At 46.9% G+C, this 15,434-nt stretch overlaps 6 protein-coding genes across 6 annotated transcripts; 5 read left to right on the top strand and 1 right to left on the bottom strand.

The window, feature by feature from the left end:
- Positions 1–599: 599 nt before the first annotated feature.
- Positions 600–2,179, bottom strand: AGABI2DRAFT_190499 (hypothetical protein). Its single transcript, XM_006458082.1, has 7 exons — positions 2,028–2,179; positions 1,955–1,978; positions 1,700–1,901; positions 1,514–1,636; positions 1,288–1,461; positions 1,154–1,237; positions 600–1,102 (listed from the first exon to the last, which is right to left on the bottom strand). The coding sequence occupies exons 1-7, from the start codon at positions 2,100–2,102 to the stop codon at positions 966–968; spliced, it is 819 nt and encodes a 272-aa protein (XP_006458145.1). The 5' UTR covers positions 2,103–2,179; the 3' UTR covers positions 600–965.
- A 102-nt stretch (positions 2,180–2,281) lies between these two features.
- On the top strand, positions 2,282–4,134 carry AGABI2DRAFT_199465 (hypothetical protein; the record flags this gene model as incomplete). Its single annotated transcript, XM_006458081.1, has 5 exons — positions 2,282–2,381; positions 2,437–2,828; positions 2,893–2,998; positions 3,055–3,481; positions 3,531–4,134. 5 exons carry the CDS (start codon positions 2,282–2,284, stop codon positions 3,919–3,921), a joined length of 1,416 nt encoding a protein of 471 aa, XP_006458144.1. The 3' UTR covers positions 3,922–4,134.
- A 218-nt stretch (positions 4,135–4,352) lies between these two features.
- AGABI2DRAFT_115153 (hypothetical protein) lies at positions 4,353–6,238 on the top strand (the record flags this gene model as incomplete). The annotated part of the gene is made up of 15 exons (XM_006458080.1): positions 4,353–4,470; positions 4,537–4,580; positions 4,637–4,675; positions 4,741–4,778; positions 4,833–4,903; positions 4,958–5,058; positions 5,115–5,239; positions 5,295–5,338; positions 5,390–5,466; positions 5,519–5,637; positions 5,693–5,739; positions 5,769–5,801; positions 5,851–5,928; positions 5,981–6,076; positions 6,132–6,238. The coding sequence occupies 15 exons, from the start codon at positions 4,353–4,355 to the stop codon at positions 6,236–6,238; spliced, it is 1,137 nt and encodes a 378-aa protein (XP_006458143.1).
- Positions 6,239–6,606: 368 nt separating this feature from the next.
- Positions 6,607–7,354, top strand: AGABI2DRAFT_199460 (hypothetical protein). Its single transcript, XM_006458079.1, has 3 exons — positions 6,607–6,665; positions 6,723–6,907; positions 6,983–7,354. Exon 3 carries the CDS (start codon positions 6,984–6,986, stop codon positions 7,293–7,295), a length of 312 nt encoding a protein of 103 aa, XP_006458142.1. The 5' UTR covers positions 6,607–6,665; positions 6,723–6,907; position 6,983; the 3' UTR covers positions 7,296–7,354.
- A 1,615-nt stretch (positions 7,355–8,969) lies between these two features.
- Positions 8,970–10,979, top strand: AGABI2DRAFT_190498 (hypothetical protein). The gene is made up of 5 exons (XM_006458078.1): positions 8,970–9,106; positions 9,160–9,499; positions 9,555–9,780; positions 9,833–10,519; positions 10,579–10,979. Exons 1-5 carry the CDS (start codon positions 8,998–9,000, stop codon positions 10,651–10,653), a joined length of 1,437 nt encoding a protein of 478 aa, XP_006458141.1. The 5' UTR covers positions 8,970–8,997; the 3' UTR covers positions 10,654–10,979.
- Positions 10,980–11,489: 510 nt separating this feature from the next.
- Positions 11,490–12,845, top strand: AGABI2DRAFT_216409 (hypothetical protein). Its single transcript, XM_006458077.1, has 2 exons — positions 11,490–11,905; positions 11,956–12,845. The coding sequence occupies exons 1-2, from the start codon at positions 11,524–11,526 to the stop codon at positions 12,618–12,620; spliced, it is 1,047 nt and encodes a 348-aa protein (XP_006458140.1). The 5' UTR covers positions 11,490–11,523; the 3' UTR covers positions 12,621–12,845.
- The last annotated feature ends 2,589 nt before the right edge of the window (positions 12,846–15,434 follow it).

Genomic DNA, 15,434 nt, shown 5'->3' with positions numbered 1-15,434 from the left:
CGAACCAGCTCTGCCGCCACGTCGCGCGTGGACGATGTATTCTCAGGTATGAGTATGACAGCGCTGAAAAACATTACCGCGAACAACACGGCAAAGAATCAACAGTACGTGGCGGCAAGTCTTGAAACGGAGATCATAAGAAAGAATGGTTTTCGACCGGAGAGTCCTGCGGTGAAGATTAAGACTATTGTTCAGAGGCAACAAGAGGAGAAGGTCAAACAAAGAGAAGAACGGGCTGCGAGAAGAGCGCGAAGACAGGGTAAACCTGATTCTGATGGAGAACAAGAGAGGGATAGTGAAAATGCGAGTCCGACTCCCGAACCTTCCGACGCCCTCATAGATGCGCCAGTTAGGCACACAAGGGGAGCCGGGGACGATGAGGATTACGAAACGCCATTAAAGCCCATGGACGGAGGGAAGAGGAGAGTGAAATGGGATAAAGGGTTGTTCACCCAAGTATTTCTGGATGACATCGTACCTGGGATGAAGGCGGTACTCAAAGAGAACATCACAACGAAAGGATGTTTAACACCGGGAGCAAAGGTTCGTCCTTTTCTTTCTTTCCTTTTCGGAAGAATCCATGATTTGACATCCGTTACAGCGTCTGCAATTAGACACTCTGGGAAACGTAACCGAGCCAGAGAATCCTTTATCAGACTTCACTCGAGAAAACGTGGTTGTTAAGAAATTTGTTTACGATGATGATGTCGAGGCGGCCCCTCCCCCATCGGCAATTCCGGTTCCGCGAAATACACGATCAAGAGCAAAGAAGGGCAAGGGTTAATTCCCAGTGTCTTGGGGCCGTCTTATTTAATTTGTATTTCCATCAAACTAGTATCCTCGTAGTCTGCTTCCATTCATCATGTAAACAAGCCATAGCGTCCTTTATATTTTTACTTCGAGTGACGGCCGACGATAAATGTTAAAAGACAGTAAATAACAGTACGGGGGCGGCACTGAAAAATCTACATATTTGCAGGCTTGCGGTAAGTGCTTACTGCACTGGCTTGGTTGACGGGGTAGACGAGAACATCAGCAATGTTGACGTGAGGTGGACGGGATGCTGCCCAGACGATCTCTTCGGCAATGTCGTAGCCAGTGACTAGAAGTGATCATAAGATACCGAGTGCATTAGAAAGAGAATCATTCTTACGAGGCTCGAGACCCTCATAGACTTTCTTCGCTGCACTGGTGTCACCACGGAAACGGACAATAGAGAACTCGGTTTCGACCAAGCCTAGGTAGCAGATCAGTGAATTATTTTGAAGATTGAAGATTGCCACCGACCAGGATCGATTTCGGTCACACGAATGGGTGTGTTGACAAGTTCTCTCAGCAGAGCACCCGTGAAGGCGCGAACCGCTGATTTTGTGGCGTTGTAGACACTGCCTCCAACATAAGGCTCACGTCCAGCGATTGAACCAAGATTGATGACATGGCCAGCTTGCTTCTTTTTAAATTCTGGAGAGCATTGGGTTTCTTATACTTTTGATCGATCCCGCATTGAACTCACCCCGCACTAACAACTGGGTCATGGAAATAAGACCAAAGACGTTCGTCGCAAACATTCCTTCGATGTCCGAATCTTTGATATCGCCGATACGATCCAGACCCAAAACGAAGCCAGCGTTGTTAACTATCAGCGCGACAGAGATGAAGTATAAGTAAATTGATTCGCCGGAATAGGTTAGACTTTTACCGAGGATATCAATATCGCGTAACTCTTGAGGTACTTTGTCCAAAAAGCCCGCGACTTGAGTCTTATCGGAGACATCGAGCTGCACAGTTGCGAATTTTCCGCCTTGGGTCAATCCAGACTCCTTGTGTGCAGCCAGGCACTGATCGGCCACCTGTTTGAGTATCTCTTGACGGCGAGCAACCAAGATAACATTGGAGCCAGCCTTGGATATTTGTCAATGGCATTGCTAGGAAAAAAAAAATCGATATCGGATACCTTCGCAAACAGAACTGCTGTCGCCTATCTATCACATCAATACATTGCGTTTTTAAACACGTAAATTACGGACAGCACCAATGCCACTGCTGGCGCCGGTGACGATGACAGTCTTCCCAATGAGTCGAGTAGCGTTAAAGACGGACATGATGGTGCAACAGGTTAGAGTCTAAGAGCGTGAGGAAAGATTGGCGAAAAGATGTCTCATCAGTTGTCTCATGCTCTGTAAAGTTCACAAGATGGTCATAAGACGAGAATAGGATCAATGCATCACATGTGTAGAGATTTCAAATGTAGCCTTCCAAGTTACACTTAGAACACACTCAGATGGCAAACGTTCACCCTCGATGGAGGCTCTTGCTCGAATGGCTTTCTGGCCAAGGCATGAACACGGACGAGATTTTAGTTGAAGCCAGGACCTCACCAGGTGAAGAGACAAGGCGAAGTGACACTCGACCTCACTTGCTGAACATTCGATCTAGGAGCAGGCTATGGTTTATTCGCATTGAAAGACATACCACCTTCCACGCCACTTTTCACTATACCCGCGAAAGCAATGATGAACATACGCACCCTGGTTGGGCTTTACCCGAAGACAAGGCCAAATCTGACAGCGTTCCAAATTATGTCGATGCATCTTTTCCTTTTCCGACCCCCTGCCCCGAAAGTTGACTCAAAAGATACTGCATTTGGGCCCTATATTTCCATCCTCCCCTCGGACTTCGAGACTCATCCGCTGTCATGGCTCATCAAATCTCGAGGCTCCGGTGAAAAATGCGAATTACTTGAATATCTGCCAAAAGATGCGTTAGATTCCTTACGGAGCGTCTCAATGCGATTTAGCAAGGACTGGGAAAGAGTTTCTCACTACTTGGTTAGTTGTATACGTCCTTGGACCCGGGAACAATACATCACCATCTACGCCTTAAATTCATTAGCGGGATAACCCAGCGTTGCTTGCCATTGTCAAAGCTCAAGGACGTGAACTACTCGATCTTGATTCTGTGGCAGCGGAGCTCGATTTTCTCTGGGGATGGCTGAACGGTTAGTCCTTTGCCTACTGAGTTGATCTCTAGCTTAACAACGACCTCTTTTGTAAGTAAACACACGAAGTATTTACCACAGGCTCTGCGAAAAGCGCTCGGATCCTGATAACATGACGATGTGCCCCATCTTGGACTTCGCGAATCATAGCAATCAACCGGAGCATACGTACCCTCAACTATCGCATGCTGAAGTTTGGGATCAGGCTCCTTCTAAATCCATGGGGGACGATTTTGTTCTTTTATCGCCAAAGGAGAGAACATCAAGTGCTAGAGAGGAAGTTTTTTTAAGATACGGGCCTCATCCAAATCGAACGTTGTTCGTGGAATACGGTTTCGTTCGCGGAACAGGCAGCAACACGTTGGAAAACAATTCACTAGACTGTGAGGCCGATCTACTACGGCACATATCAGCACTCTTCGCAAAGAGAGGTATTGTCGGTAAATGGATGGAAGAGCTTCTAAGAACAGAGGGGTATTGGGGGTAAGCTAATCAGCGTTTTGGATGTATCGGACGCTTAATGAAGTCTCAGTGACTGGACAATACATTCGGCACCAGAACCCGCTCATCCATCTTTTCGCCTTGTAACTGCTCTCCGTTTATATCACTCCGTTTCCCTGGAAGCAATTACGCCTCCTGAGGATGAAACTGAAGTTCGAGCTTGGCAAGGTACGATTACGGGTAGCCAAGACATGGTTTCAATCAAGAACGAGATTGCATGGCGGGAAACGTTGGGCGTATTGTGCTCAGCTATCGAAAATGAAAGTAGCACCTATCTGAACAAAGTGGAAGATGTCGGAGAAACCTGGCCCAAAGACTCATCGGTGGTTTGTATGAGATGGGGTTTATCAATGCTCTGGAGGGAGCAACAGCATGTTGCCCAGTGCATTCGCAAGAGCTTGGAACGGGGGGAAGATTTTTGAAATATCGCCCCTAATAGAAAGGGGTGCCCGGGTACTGGCTGTGTTGCCAGATTCCTGATGCAGCGACCAGACTCCGAGGGTCGGACACTGTGCTACTTTTGCGTTTCTTGGTAGTCTTGTGGGTGCATGCGTTGGATTGTATATGCCCGATTCGCTACTATGGCATGGGAAACTGAAAGTCGAGAAAAAGATTTAACAAGGATCTAGTAGCCAAAATGATGGTCTGCCAAAAGAGGAAAGCTGTGCCTGCAGACATGCCGATGTAGGCGGCCCGTGCCGTGTGGTGAGTGCCGCTGGGCCTGTGCTTTCTCGTCTCATCTCAACATCCTGTCCTTCCCTATCACCTCCCCCCTCCCCCTCATCTCCCTCGGCAGCCATATACTAATCCCCATACCCGTTCTTCAGCAAATTTCTAACGAATATATGCCAATATGGCTATTGAGCCATTACTCGCAACAAGGGCGCAGCGTGCCTTCATATTGACAAGTGGGTCCTATAATCATTTTCGGCTTGATCAACTGACATCGACGCGGTATGCAGTCTCGATTCGTGCGTAGTGTTAATGCCCCCTAAACTTCTCTCCCGGTTATTCACGCATCTTTCTTTAACCGACAGAAGCGATCGTTGTGTTGGCCATGGTTGGTATCACGTTTGGGAAGGTATGCTTGTACTGATGTGCAGCAAAATTGAGAGCCTTAAATTGGACGTGTAATAGGTACGAGGGGAAGTAGATTTTAGTCAAGCCAGATATCGGGTACGCATTCGTATTCTCGCATTTCCAAAGGGGGTCAAGCTTCTAATTGAAGATTGAAATACCAGACGCTATCCTGTTATCTTGCGCTCTTCGCGCTCGCAGAGTAGGTCACCTTTTTGCCCCTGACATTCCTCTATCAATCGTTTCAATCAAACAGGATATTTGAGCTGTTCATGGCATTCGATGCGCTTCGACTGCGAAATATTATCCAACTGGTCGGAATTCTAGGTGAGTTCTCTGTTCGACTAAAGAGCTCTTTACAGGGTACTCAGGGTTCTTTAGCATTCCATTTAGCATTGATGGTATTTGCAGCTCTTCAGGTTCACCAGACGAGAATAGCTTTGGTGATGTCTGAAGTCTGTATAAATGCTCTGGATACTTCGGTAAGACTCGTACGATGAAGACTTAGAATCCATCTGTTTGACAGCTCTTAATTTAGACCTGCGGCGGAAATGGATCGCTTTGGCAGCGAATAGAACCGTTCCTCGTTGTCGCTCCATGCATCATCGCTGCAGCCTGGCTTTTCATGTTGTTCTGGATCAAACGGCTCTACGCAGAATTCGGGTAAGGAGTCTTCTTTTCTCTGTTAACCATGGTCATCTGAATCATTGTCCGCCAGCTGGGCTATTTTCCATGTTGTTGGTGCTAATCCCAAAATGAAGAGTAAGAGCTCCTATCATCCAGTCAAAATTCTAAACTCATGCAACTCTATAGCGATGTACCAATACTATCAAATCATGATTTGCCTTCTGAAGTTTGACTTCTTCTGCTTTACTGGAGTGACGATGCAGGTGTGTCTGTCATGCTTTTCGCTGCGCGCTCAGATCGCTAAATCTTCTGAAGTTGCTCATCGTTGTTCTCACGAGGGATACGGCCGAATTTGGTGTCACTGTCGCCGCCATCCCTGTTGTCTTGGTTTTATTGGTTTTATGTGGAATCGCGGTTCAGCGTGAGATTAAAACGTGCGTGAACGCTGCATTGCGATTGGTCAAAAGAAATAACTTAGATGCACGTTAGCATTATGTCAATATCTTTGGTACTGATGTTGGCTGCCGAGAGCTACTGTGAGTGATTTTATGCTTTTTATTTCCAGTTCTACCAATTTACTGGTGCTTTATCATAGTCAGTGAGTGAACATCCCCAACCAAATCCACCCATGCACTGACATGGCTTAGTATACAAGTTGGTTCGCTTTTACCAGCCCAGCTCCCGTGATGAGTATGAAACAACCCGAGCGACCCTAACGGTCTTCAGTAAGTACAATCACCTGGGATCAGCAGGACAAAAGTTAATAAATCTTTCTAGCAATCGTAGCGTTCCTATTACTTTTGGCTACGTTCGTCGTCGGCATTCGATGTTTCTCAGATTTTGACCGGGGACTCCTCAATTCCAAAATTCGAAGTACGCTGGATTGTTGTAACTCTACTGGTTTATGTACTGACCGATATCTCCCTAGGTGTATCCACGCGACCTAAATATTCAAAAGCGTCGACATCCGAGATGAGCGAACCAAAACAAGGTTATCAAGGTGTATCCATCGGTCCTCGTATGTCCATTGAGTGATGAAACTCCCCATTATTGGTGATGTATGGGATATTATATGTATTTCCCCGATCTACTCTAGATCTGTCTTCATATACTTTTCATTTGACCCTATTCCCCTTCTATTGTTGTACGTGTGCGGTATATCTGCGTTTATTATCTGTCTGTCATTCACTACATTGTACCTCGTATACGGTCATTGTTAGGTCTATAACTTATTTTCATCGTGTCATATTGAAAGTGAAGGCGATAAATGCAACATGCTGTTGGATGACAGATATTAAAATGCCTCAGCGCACATCAAATGATGGGGACTTCGCTTAGCGATTCACGCATACTTTTTGTGGCCTGACCTTCTATCCTCCTTTTTGGTTGGTTCTTCATGGGCGCTGGAATTAAAAAGGGGCATGGGTTTCTATCTCATGCTATCTTGTCTTTCCTAGATAAGGTGCGTCGTCTGAGCTTTATGCCTAGCTCCAGGATTGACTCTCATTGGTTTCATGAGGCGGACGCTATCGTTATATCGCTGACCGCTGCTTGCATCCTCTATACTCGATCAGTCGGAGTCGTCTATTTTGCCGCCGGGGCTTCAACATGCAGTATTACAGTCAAACTCATCAAACGTGCAATAAGGCAGCCCAGACCACCGCCTCATGTGCTCGTTGGGCGTAGGGTGAAAGCTTCGTTCGGGTGAATGAACTTGGAATGAATAATTCAGCACGCCAATGAATACCACTATTAACCTTCTATTTGTCAACTCCACAGCATGCCAAGCACGCACTCTGCGACCATAACGTTCTTTGCCACGTATATTGCCATTGCAAGTTGGTGTCTTCCTATTCACGCAACGTTGCCAGCTCATGCACGGTTTGTACCGATTGTGACGACACCTTTGGCTATGACGATTGTCATGTCGAGGATATGGCTTGGATACCATACATGGCCACAGGTAGCTGTGGGATGTGCATATGGTTGTTCTCTGGCTGTGATGTGGTTTATGTTGTGGACCAAAGGCGGTGTTCGAGAAGTTGGGCAAGTGTTGGAAAGGGGTGTATGGAAGCTATACGGTTGGTCGTAGTAATATATCACGGATGCTGTTCGAACGTGCTTGATGAATAGAAAAAAGTAGTATTGCGCTAGCGTGGTTAGTCCCGCGTTCCGGGTCGTAAAACGTATGAGAAGGGGATATATTGCCTGTCGGGAAAATCTAATCATATTCAGACTTTCGGATATCTCGGTTAGCATACAATGGGATACGTAGAATAGGCTGCAGATCGAAATGCTGCCTAAGCACCTACTTGGCACCTACTTTAAGTGAAGGTAGGCACGGATGTACCATCATGGTGCCTGTTATGACCCGATTTGAAGCGTCAGAGTCTGCGCGAACTTCGAAGGCTCCCCGTACTCCGGGACTTGCTAAAACAATGGCACGTTGTACGCCACATCAACGCCCGACGAGATAAGAGTCGAAGATATAGAATCTCGGTATGGCGCATCCCTTTCGCGTCGTACCACTAACCCTATCTCGGAAGCATTTACCGCTTCAAAGACACTCCGTACATTCAGAGTCTCGTTGTACCATAATTGGTGTCATCAAGGGAATTCAGTCATCACCTAAGTTCGTTCTTTGACGGCTGAGGCGCTGAGGCTCCAAATCCTCGGCATGCGAAACATGAGACTGATTCCTTTCGATATTCGAGGATGGTGATATCTGATGGATATAATCAGCTGTAATGTGACTTCAACGTCAGTTCGACAGCAGTCCCAGTGGAGACTTGTGTCATGCTAATTCAAGTCAAGGCCTGTTTCTCTAGGTGCTCCTCGAAACCTGATGGCTGTCCGACAGTTTCATAGCCCATATGTATGCTTACTATGTGGGGGAGGGGGGCGAGAAGAGATGGAATTTGAGGAAATCAACCATTGAATAAGGATTCCCCCCTTTCGGCAAGCGAGGAGACCACTGGCACTGGCAGGCTGCTGGCAGTAATGCCAGTAATACTGATCTTGTCGGAAAACTGAAATTAAGTAGCCTGATCATGCTAAATCATTTTACATTTGCCTGTTCTAACCTGATTAGACTTGCACTATCAGCCCTCGGCTTCCTGATCCAGTAGGGTAAGGCAGGCAAAATAGAGCAATCTGATCAGGGTGGATCAGAAAAGTCAGGCCATTTTTTGGATCAGGCAAATGTAACTAGACCATGCCCATTTTGGTAAGTTTCCGCTAGACTGGCCACCATTATTACCTGTCTGATTGACTTTGTATCGGTCATACCGCACTTACACATTGACGATATATTTTTAGTCCTCGAAGGGGATGTTCACGGGCCGTTAACAGCCCACCCAGCTCCCGATGAGAGATAGTTGAATAGTCAAAACGCGAGGAAGGGAAAAGGAATGGCGTTATACAGCTTTATTTTTACGTAAGCCAACTACCCTATTCTAGTAACCGTTACACCAAAAGGGTACATCTTTAAATAACTTACAACGGTTGCTGAATAATGCTCTGCGGTGTGTGGCAGTAAATGGGCGGCCTGTTGGAAAGGGAGAATTGTTCACTGGCAGGACGAATGTGTCGATGTAGGAGCATACAAGCTATACTAAACGCAAAATGAAAAGTAAACTCTCCATGCTACGGGGTACCAAAGTAGTACCAATAGGAGCCTGCATGATCGAGATCTGCAAGACCGATTTCCTATTCGGGTGTGCCTCCTGTTTTAGCATATAAGCGAGAAGATATAAGCGCGTCATGAATTTTGTGCAACCTCAGCACCCCCCAACATGTCTGTTATCCCCATTTACGCTGACCTCGGTATTCTGCATACTCCAGCATCCATCGCTGCCGCCTTCACAACACTGACCATCCAAGATCTCAAAAATGCTGGCATAAGTAACTTCCCGCCAACTGGTCTCCTCATATACGCATCTAATATCCTTGGACAGAATATATTCACATCCAGTGGGTCGAACCCTCCAACATAATTCGGCTTCGTATGGTGCCAATTTCCCACTTTGAAAAAATGTTGCAATCCGCCCGGCCTGGAATTGGTATTCCTAAGGTGACGGGTGGTTTCGTATACCTGGTAACCGCAGAGGGATATGGCGCTGCGGGAGAGTATCTCTATGTTCCCGATATGTCGTCCTTGAGGCTCTGTCCATATGCCCCGGGCACTGCCAGTGTATTCGGTTGGCTAGAGGAGAAGGACGCCTACAAGGGGCCAGACGGGCAAATGACCACTAAGACGCTCGTCTGTCCGAGGGCCAAAGTGAGGGATCTCGTGGCGTGAGTGGATCCTATCCGCTCCACCAGTCGTTTCTCATTCTTCTCGTATTTTCAGAGAAGCACAAAAAGATGGTGTGGAATTCCTCATCGGGTTCGAGAGTGAATTTAACCTTCTCACGTCCATCAATCCCGTACGAGCTGGCAGTCACCACCAGTATGGCGGGGCTAGAGGGCTCCTTGTAGGTTTACCCGAGACTAAAGCTCTACAAGAAATCGTCGATGCCCTTATAGATTCTGGAATTAAAGTGGAAGCATGCCACCCAGAAGCTGGCCCCGGACAGGTTAGTCCTTCCTCTTTTCTACGAATCTCGCTAAATCGTTTCCTCCATATAGTATGAAATTGTCACAGGTCCCCTCTCTCCTCTCGCAGCTGCCGATGTTCTCGTTCATACGCGACAAACTATCGTGAATATCGCCTCTAAACATGGGCTCCATGCAACTTTTGCCCCACGCATCAGTATGACCGCTCCAGGGAGCGCCGCTCACATGCATATATCTGCCCATAGGGTGGGAGAGAAAAAACCAAGGGAAACTCTCTCCAGCCTCGAAAAATCTTTCCTTGCTGGTGTTATAGACGATATCAGGGCTCTTTCGGCCATTACTCTTCCTATTCCAGCGTCATACAAAAGAGTCGGCGATGGTGTCTTTTCTGGTGGCACTTACGTCGCCTGGGGTACTGAAAATAGAGAGTGTCCAATCAGATTAAGCAACGCCACGTCACCAAGCAGTAGGAACTTTGAGATGAGATTCATCGACGGAACTGCGAACCCTTATCTAGTAGTAGCAAGTTTCATTGGCCTCGGTTATGCTGGGATCAAGTCGAAAAGGGAGTTGCACCTCCAGAATTTTTCTAGTGCAAGTGGTCCTGCTCTCTTATCGGAAGAGGAGAGACAAGCCAGGGGTATCACGCAAAGGATGCCTCTCACTTGGGAGGAGAGCAGGGAACATCTTACGAAAAGCAAAGCCTTACGCGAGGTTCTCGGTAGCGAATTCGTGGATAAGTATTTATCGGTCAACAAGGTATGTCCTTTGCTCTTATCGAAGGGCTAGCTAGCACGTGCTGATTTACATACTTGCAGACTCTGGCGGGGGCTCTTGGGATCCATGATGGCGACGAGGAAAAATCACTCACACACTTGGTCGAGCTTTACTAGACTATCAGCCATACTTTTTTCTGTAATCCGCCGCAACAAATCTTGATGTATATTCCGGGGAGGATACATTTTATACTGAATGCAGTCCACGTGGATCAATTCTTCCGCTCCGTTTGGATCATTACCACCAAGTTACGTACCTTCTATGCGCGTCGGTTCAAGTGGTCGCTCGCTACTTAGTTCGAACAGAGAGGGTAGTGACCATTGGCCGGTCAACGCTATGATGCATGCTTCGCCTGATCAGAAATTTTTTCCCTCTCTTATGTACTATTACAGTCACTTTTCCACGTAGTTGCGGGGATATACCATAGTAGAGCTTTTGGACCCAAGGATGCGCTTGAGCGAAGGATGGACCAACGTTCGGAATCGAGTTAGACGATGAGCCTAGAGTCGCTAAACCCGCGCTCGTCATATCACTGTCATGATTTATGGGTATAAGGTCCGGAAGTAATACAACTCCGCATCGGCGGGACACAATATAGGATGAACATCTTGGGCAAAAGAAGCCCATGCTATATAAGCATTGCTAGTCCCCAGATGTTTGATTCAGTCGAGTACACGCGGAGGATTTCAACCTGAGCATTGAGGGAGATCTTCCTTGAGATTCGAGAATCACCTCTTCCAACTTGAAATTATCGAACAACAGGGCATGAATGCATTCTTTGTAGGAGGCTACTATAATAGAGGTGGAAGCTTGCTTCGAAATTTATATTTCTATGTTCCAATTATCGACGCGGACTCAAACCAAGGCTTCAGGAATCAGCATTCAAATACTCAGCGCGACTGGGGTGACGAACATCGAACGCGAGAATCAATCACGTGCCGACGCGCCCTAATTGCGTCCCGCATCTGACGAAGTAGTTGACCGTTATGAATGACCACGACCCCATATCCCAGTTCTTTCCTGACCAAGACTCAGTAGACCTCTATGGCGTTCTTCACCTGAAGAACACAGCTACAACTGACGAAATCAAAAAAGCTTACCGGCGACTGGCCCTCGTATACCATCCTGACAAACACGCTACAGCGACCGACCAGGCTAAGGCTGACGCGTCGCTCAGGTTTCAACAAATAGGGTTTGCATATGCTGTGTTAGGCGACGAAAAGCGGAAGGACAGATATGACAAAACCGGAAGCACAACGGAAGGGTTTGATCTCGGCGCTGGAGAAGCTGGGTGGGAGGCTTATTTCGAGGATTTATTCGACCGCATAACACGCGGAAAGCTAGATCAGATGAAGAAGGAGTATCAGGGTATATTAAAATATTTATTGTCAATGTCACGAATTACAGCGTGGTCTTAGGTTCCAATGAAGAAATCGACGATCTCAAGAGTGCATACCTTGAAACAAATGGTTCAATCGGCGAGATCATGACTTATATACCTCACTCGACCATTGAAGACGAGCCACGTTGTATTGCCGCGATAACCAAGCTCATAGATGAAGGGGCTTTGCCGAAGATGAAGGATTGGGATAGGAGTGTCAAGGATGAAAAGGCTCGGCTTGTGCGGCGAAAGGAGGGAGAAAATGAAGCCAAAGAGGCCGAAGCATTAGCCAAGGAGCTAGGTGTTTGGGATGAATTTTATGGCAGTGGCAAGGTCGGCGACCGAAAGTCCAAGTCAACGGAGAAGAAAAAGAAAGCAAAGGAAAATGAAGGCGAAGATGGTGATGGGGAGGCCGTGCTCCAAGCCCTCATTCTGAAGAAAAGGGAAAAGACGGCAGCGGATACGGATGCATTCTTTGATGGACTTCTTTCGAAATATGGTGATGGAGGGAAGCGAAAAGGGAAAGGCAAGAAACGCAGCCGCGAAGATGGAGAGGGATCATCCAAGTCTCAGTTAGAGCAGGATGATATTCCAGACGAGGAGTTTGCCAAGCTGCAAGAAAAGTTGTTTGGTGACACGTCCAAAGCGTCACCTCCAAAAGATAAACCGACAAGAAAAAGGCGTAAGGCTTCTGCTAAGTAGCCGATATTTTCAAGTTTCTTTCCGTGTACCGTATTGCTGAGCTTGTATAATAGTAGCTAATTCATGACGAGGTTCACAAAGACCGAATGGAATCTATGCCTGAACTTCAGTATATCGTGGCTTGTACCGCTGCGGCTTTATTTTCCCGGACGTCAAGAATGAGACGAAACCAAGTTCTCGTTCTGGCGTTAGGTTTCGCTTCAATAGGTATTTGCGGAGCCGATGATGAAGAATGGGAGGGTTGAAGTGCACTCTGAGAAGGTAGGTTGAAGTGAGAGCATTAGCGAGATTTTCAAAATATAGAAGACCTCATTTTCTTTTACAGCGCAGCTCGCGTTGGAGATACGAGTTTCGACTCGAGCCGTTATCATAGTTGTCAACGACTTCTCGTTGCTAAAACCATGATTCATCCTATGTACGATTGGACATGAATCCTCGTCGGCTAGCACCGCAGGCAGAAGGTTTGTCTCGTATACCAACTTTCTTTGATCGATCTTGAAATCTTTAGACTGCAACACCATCTTTGTCATATGCAGATCTACCCATGGCGCGAAACCACCCGTCTTATTGTTTCAAGGATGTCTTCCCCTACACATGTCCTCAATATTCGTGGAACGCTCGATGCACATCCGAAAGGGCCAGGAATTGTTCTTCGAGGATAATGACAATGGACCGCACGCTGAACCTCTGCTTGTATTTCTGAAGGCCAATCTGTTTCGCTCGGTCGAACAAAGCACCGTTAGTCAAGTGAAAATCTGCATGTCCATGCGCGCCTCGATATATGCCCAAGAATTATGGTATTCTTGAGCATGGTTTACCGGTGGGGCCTGACGACAGGTTGTATGATAACCCTCAAGAGTTTGGCAAGTGTGCGTTCAGCTCGGTGAACGTCAAGGCATAGCCTAGCACCGGTATGACAAGTATTCGTCCTCGCTCGGGACTACAAACATAAAATTGAATATCAAGCTTTCCCGTGGAGGAGACTGAACTTTTTTTTCAGCCATTACAATAACACAAATAGAAAAAACAACTTTACTGGTAGAGAGCGCCGAGCGCTACAATGTGGCGCTAGCCCAGGGAGGTACCGATCGTTCTTTGTCCCGCTGCAACTTCGGCATCAACATCTAAGTCAGCCTAGAGAGCGTGAATTGCAGGCGTGCTCAAGCAAGCACATCAGCCCTTTTGATGTCATATTCAACAAAGCGAAGCCCGAGAAGTGGAAGCCACAGAATCATACGAGATGACCAACCAGTCATTTGAGAGTGAATCAAGTACCGGGGCTTTCTTCAATCGAAGTGGGGGGAGAAGAGTGTTGCCAAGCGAGGAAGACAAGGAGCGCAACAGAGTTGTTGCGTTGCCTGATCACTCCCAAAAAGATGATTGTCGAAATAAAACCGAAGTGTGAATGAGCATGGTTTTTTGGTGAGAGTACGTTGCCTTGAAGTCCATCTGTAGTTTTTTCAAGGATTGCGATGAGGTACTTCCGAAGGCTTCGAATCAAACACATCGTTGATTCCAAAGATGACTGGGAATTGTGACTTGTCAAAGAGATACTGAGGATGCGGGACAAAAATGGTCCATATGTCCAAGAGCTGACGATGTCAGCATTTTCGGCATCTCAGGAACCATGGCAAGGTTCGGGGCGGTTGGAAAGTAGTGACCATTTATGTACACGGATTTCGCTCCAACCACGAGTCGGCTGTATTAGACGTATCATTTAGAGCCTCTGTTTTCCGACGGTAAATGTCATCTGTATTGATCTCTTATCGTAGGCGGTGATAACCACGAATGCGTTCAGACATCATTCCCTTCTGAGGAGGAGGGTTCTGTTGGATGGGAGTTGTTCGTGGACCACTCGACCCTGAGATGATTTTTCCAAATATAGTACCCAACTGGACCGCATGGACATTATCAGTACCTCACATTATATACGTGCTTCTTTCACCTTGATTCCCGCTCTTACGATAGTTGTACAACCAAAGATTCCCCAAAGGTTATTCATATTAGCCGGATGCCCGGCGAAAGAGAGGCATCATTCCCGACACGACGTCACCGATGGCCTAATTAGAGTCAACTTGAATGCAATGCATCAAGAGGAAGATTAAGATATCAAGGATGAACTAGACGCCGGCGCCGACTCCGCTACTGACACTGCTGCGCCATTAGAACCGTGACTGATAGCGGACTGGCAATAGTAGCGGGATTGTTGCGCTATAGCAGCTAGACTCAGATTGCTATGCTCTTGCCGCACCTTTCCACTCACTTAACCTAAAGGGAACGCAAAACCTCATCTGGCCTCCCGAATAGAAGAATTGTAGATGTCAGGCTTTCCTACATCCACTATAAGGAAATCTGGTACTAATCCATCGTCACAACGGGCCACCCTCAGGCCTTCACCCAGCATCCTCAATCGGAAATAATGCGGTGGAGGTGACGACGGTCTTGCAGTAGGGTTCTTGATGTATCATAAATACCTTCATGTCTTTAAGGTCTCCAAATTTGCGAGGAACTGAATGCCGCCCATTATCCATCATATCAAACTTATCCTAACAACAGGCAAAGGGGTAATCAGAAACGTGGACCCCAGTGCAGACTCCCGAAACTTGGACCTGACTCAGCTTACTTGGAGCCACTATGGTAGATCTGTGGCGTTGACATCTGAAGAGCTTGAGATCTATAAGATGGTGTGGATGTGGATGCCGTGGGTGAAGAAGCTGATGAGGAAGGACTAAACGAGTCTACCGGAGCTGTTCTCGTTACCTGAGGCCTTCTAGTTAGACGCGATGTCCAGGATTTACTGATAATGTACTATTG

The sequence above is a fragment of the Agaricus bisporus genome, assembly GCF_000300575.1.
Source record: "Agaricus bisporus var. bisporus H97 unplaced genomic scaffold AGABI2scaffold_2, whole genome shotgun sequence".
Taxonomy (NCBI): domain Eukaryota; kingdom Fungi; phylum Basidiomycota; class Agaricomycetes; order Agaricales; family Agaricaceae; genus Agaricus; species Agaricus bisporus.
Note: the sequence above shows the minus strand (reverse complement) of the source record. Positions and strands in the feature narration are given on the sequence as shown.

What these genes read in the sequence shown, in the direction of transcription:
- AGABI2DRAFT_190499 (XM_006458082.1), bottom strand. Translation starts at nt 2,102, where the DNA reads ATGTCCGTCTTTAACGCTACTCGACTCATTGGGAAGACTGTCATCGTC. An exon ending in CAGCAGTTCTGTTTGCGAAG is followed by an intron (nt 1,902 to 1,954) that starts GTATCCGATATC and finishes CAAATATCCAAG; the next exon opens with GCTGGCTCCAATGTTATCTT. An exon ending in ACGCGATATTGATATCCTCG is followed by an intron (nt 1,637 to 1,699) that starts GTAAAAGTCTAA and finishes TCGCGCTGATAG; the next exon opens with TTAACAACGCTGGCTTCGTT.
- AGABI2DRAFT_199460 (XM_006458079.1), top strand. Translation starts at nt 6,984, where the DNA reads ATGCCAAGCACGCACTCTGCGACCATAACGTTCTTTGCCACGTATATT.
- AGABI2DRAFT_190498 (XM_006458078.1), top strand. Translation starts at nt 8,998, where the DNA reads ATGTCTGTTATCCCCATTTACGCTGACCTCGGTATTCTGCATACTCCA. An exon ending in AAAGTGAGGGATCTCGTGGC is followed by an intron (nt 9,500 to 9,554) that starts GTGAGTGGATCC and finishes TCGTATTTTCAG; the next exon opens with AGAAGCACAAAAAGATGGTG. An exon ending in CAGAAGCTGGCCCCGGACAG is followed by an intron (nt 9,781 to 9,832) that starts GTTAGTCCTTCC and finishes TCCTCCATATAG; the next exon opens with TATGAAATTGTCACAGGTCC.
- AGABI2DRAFT_216409 (XM_006458077.1), top strand. Translation starts at nt 11,524, where the DNA reads ATGAATGACCACGACCCCATATCCCAGTTCTTTCCTGACCAAGACTCA. An exon ending in GATGAAGAAGGAGTATCAGG is followed by an intron (nt 11,906 to 11,955) that starts GTATATTAAAAT and finishes GCGTGGTCTTAG; the next exon opens with GTTCCAATGAAGAAATCGAC.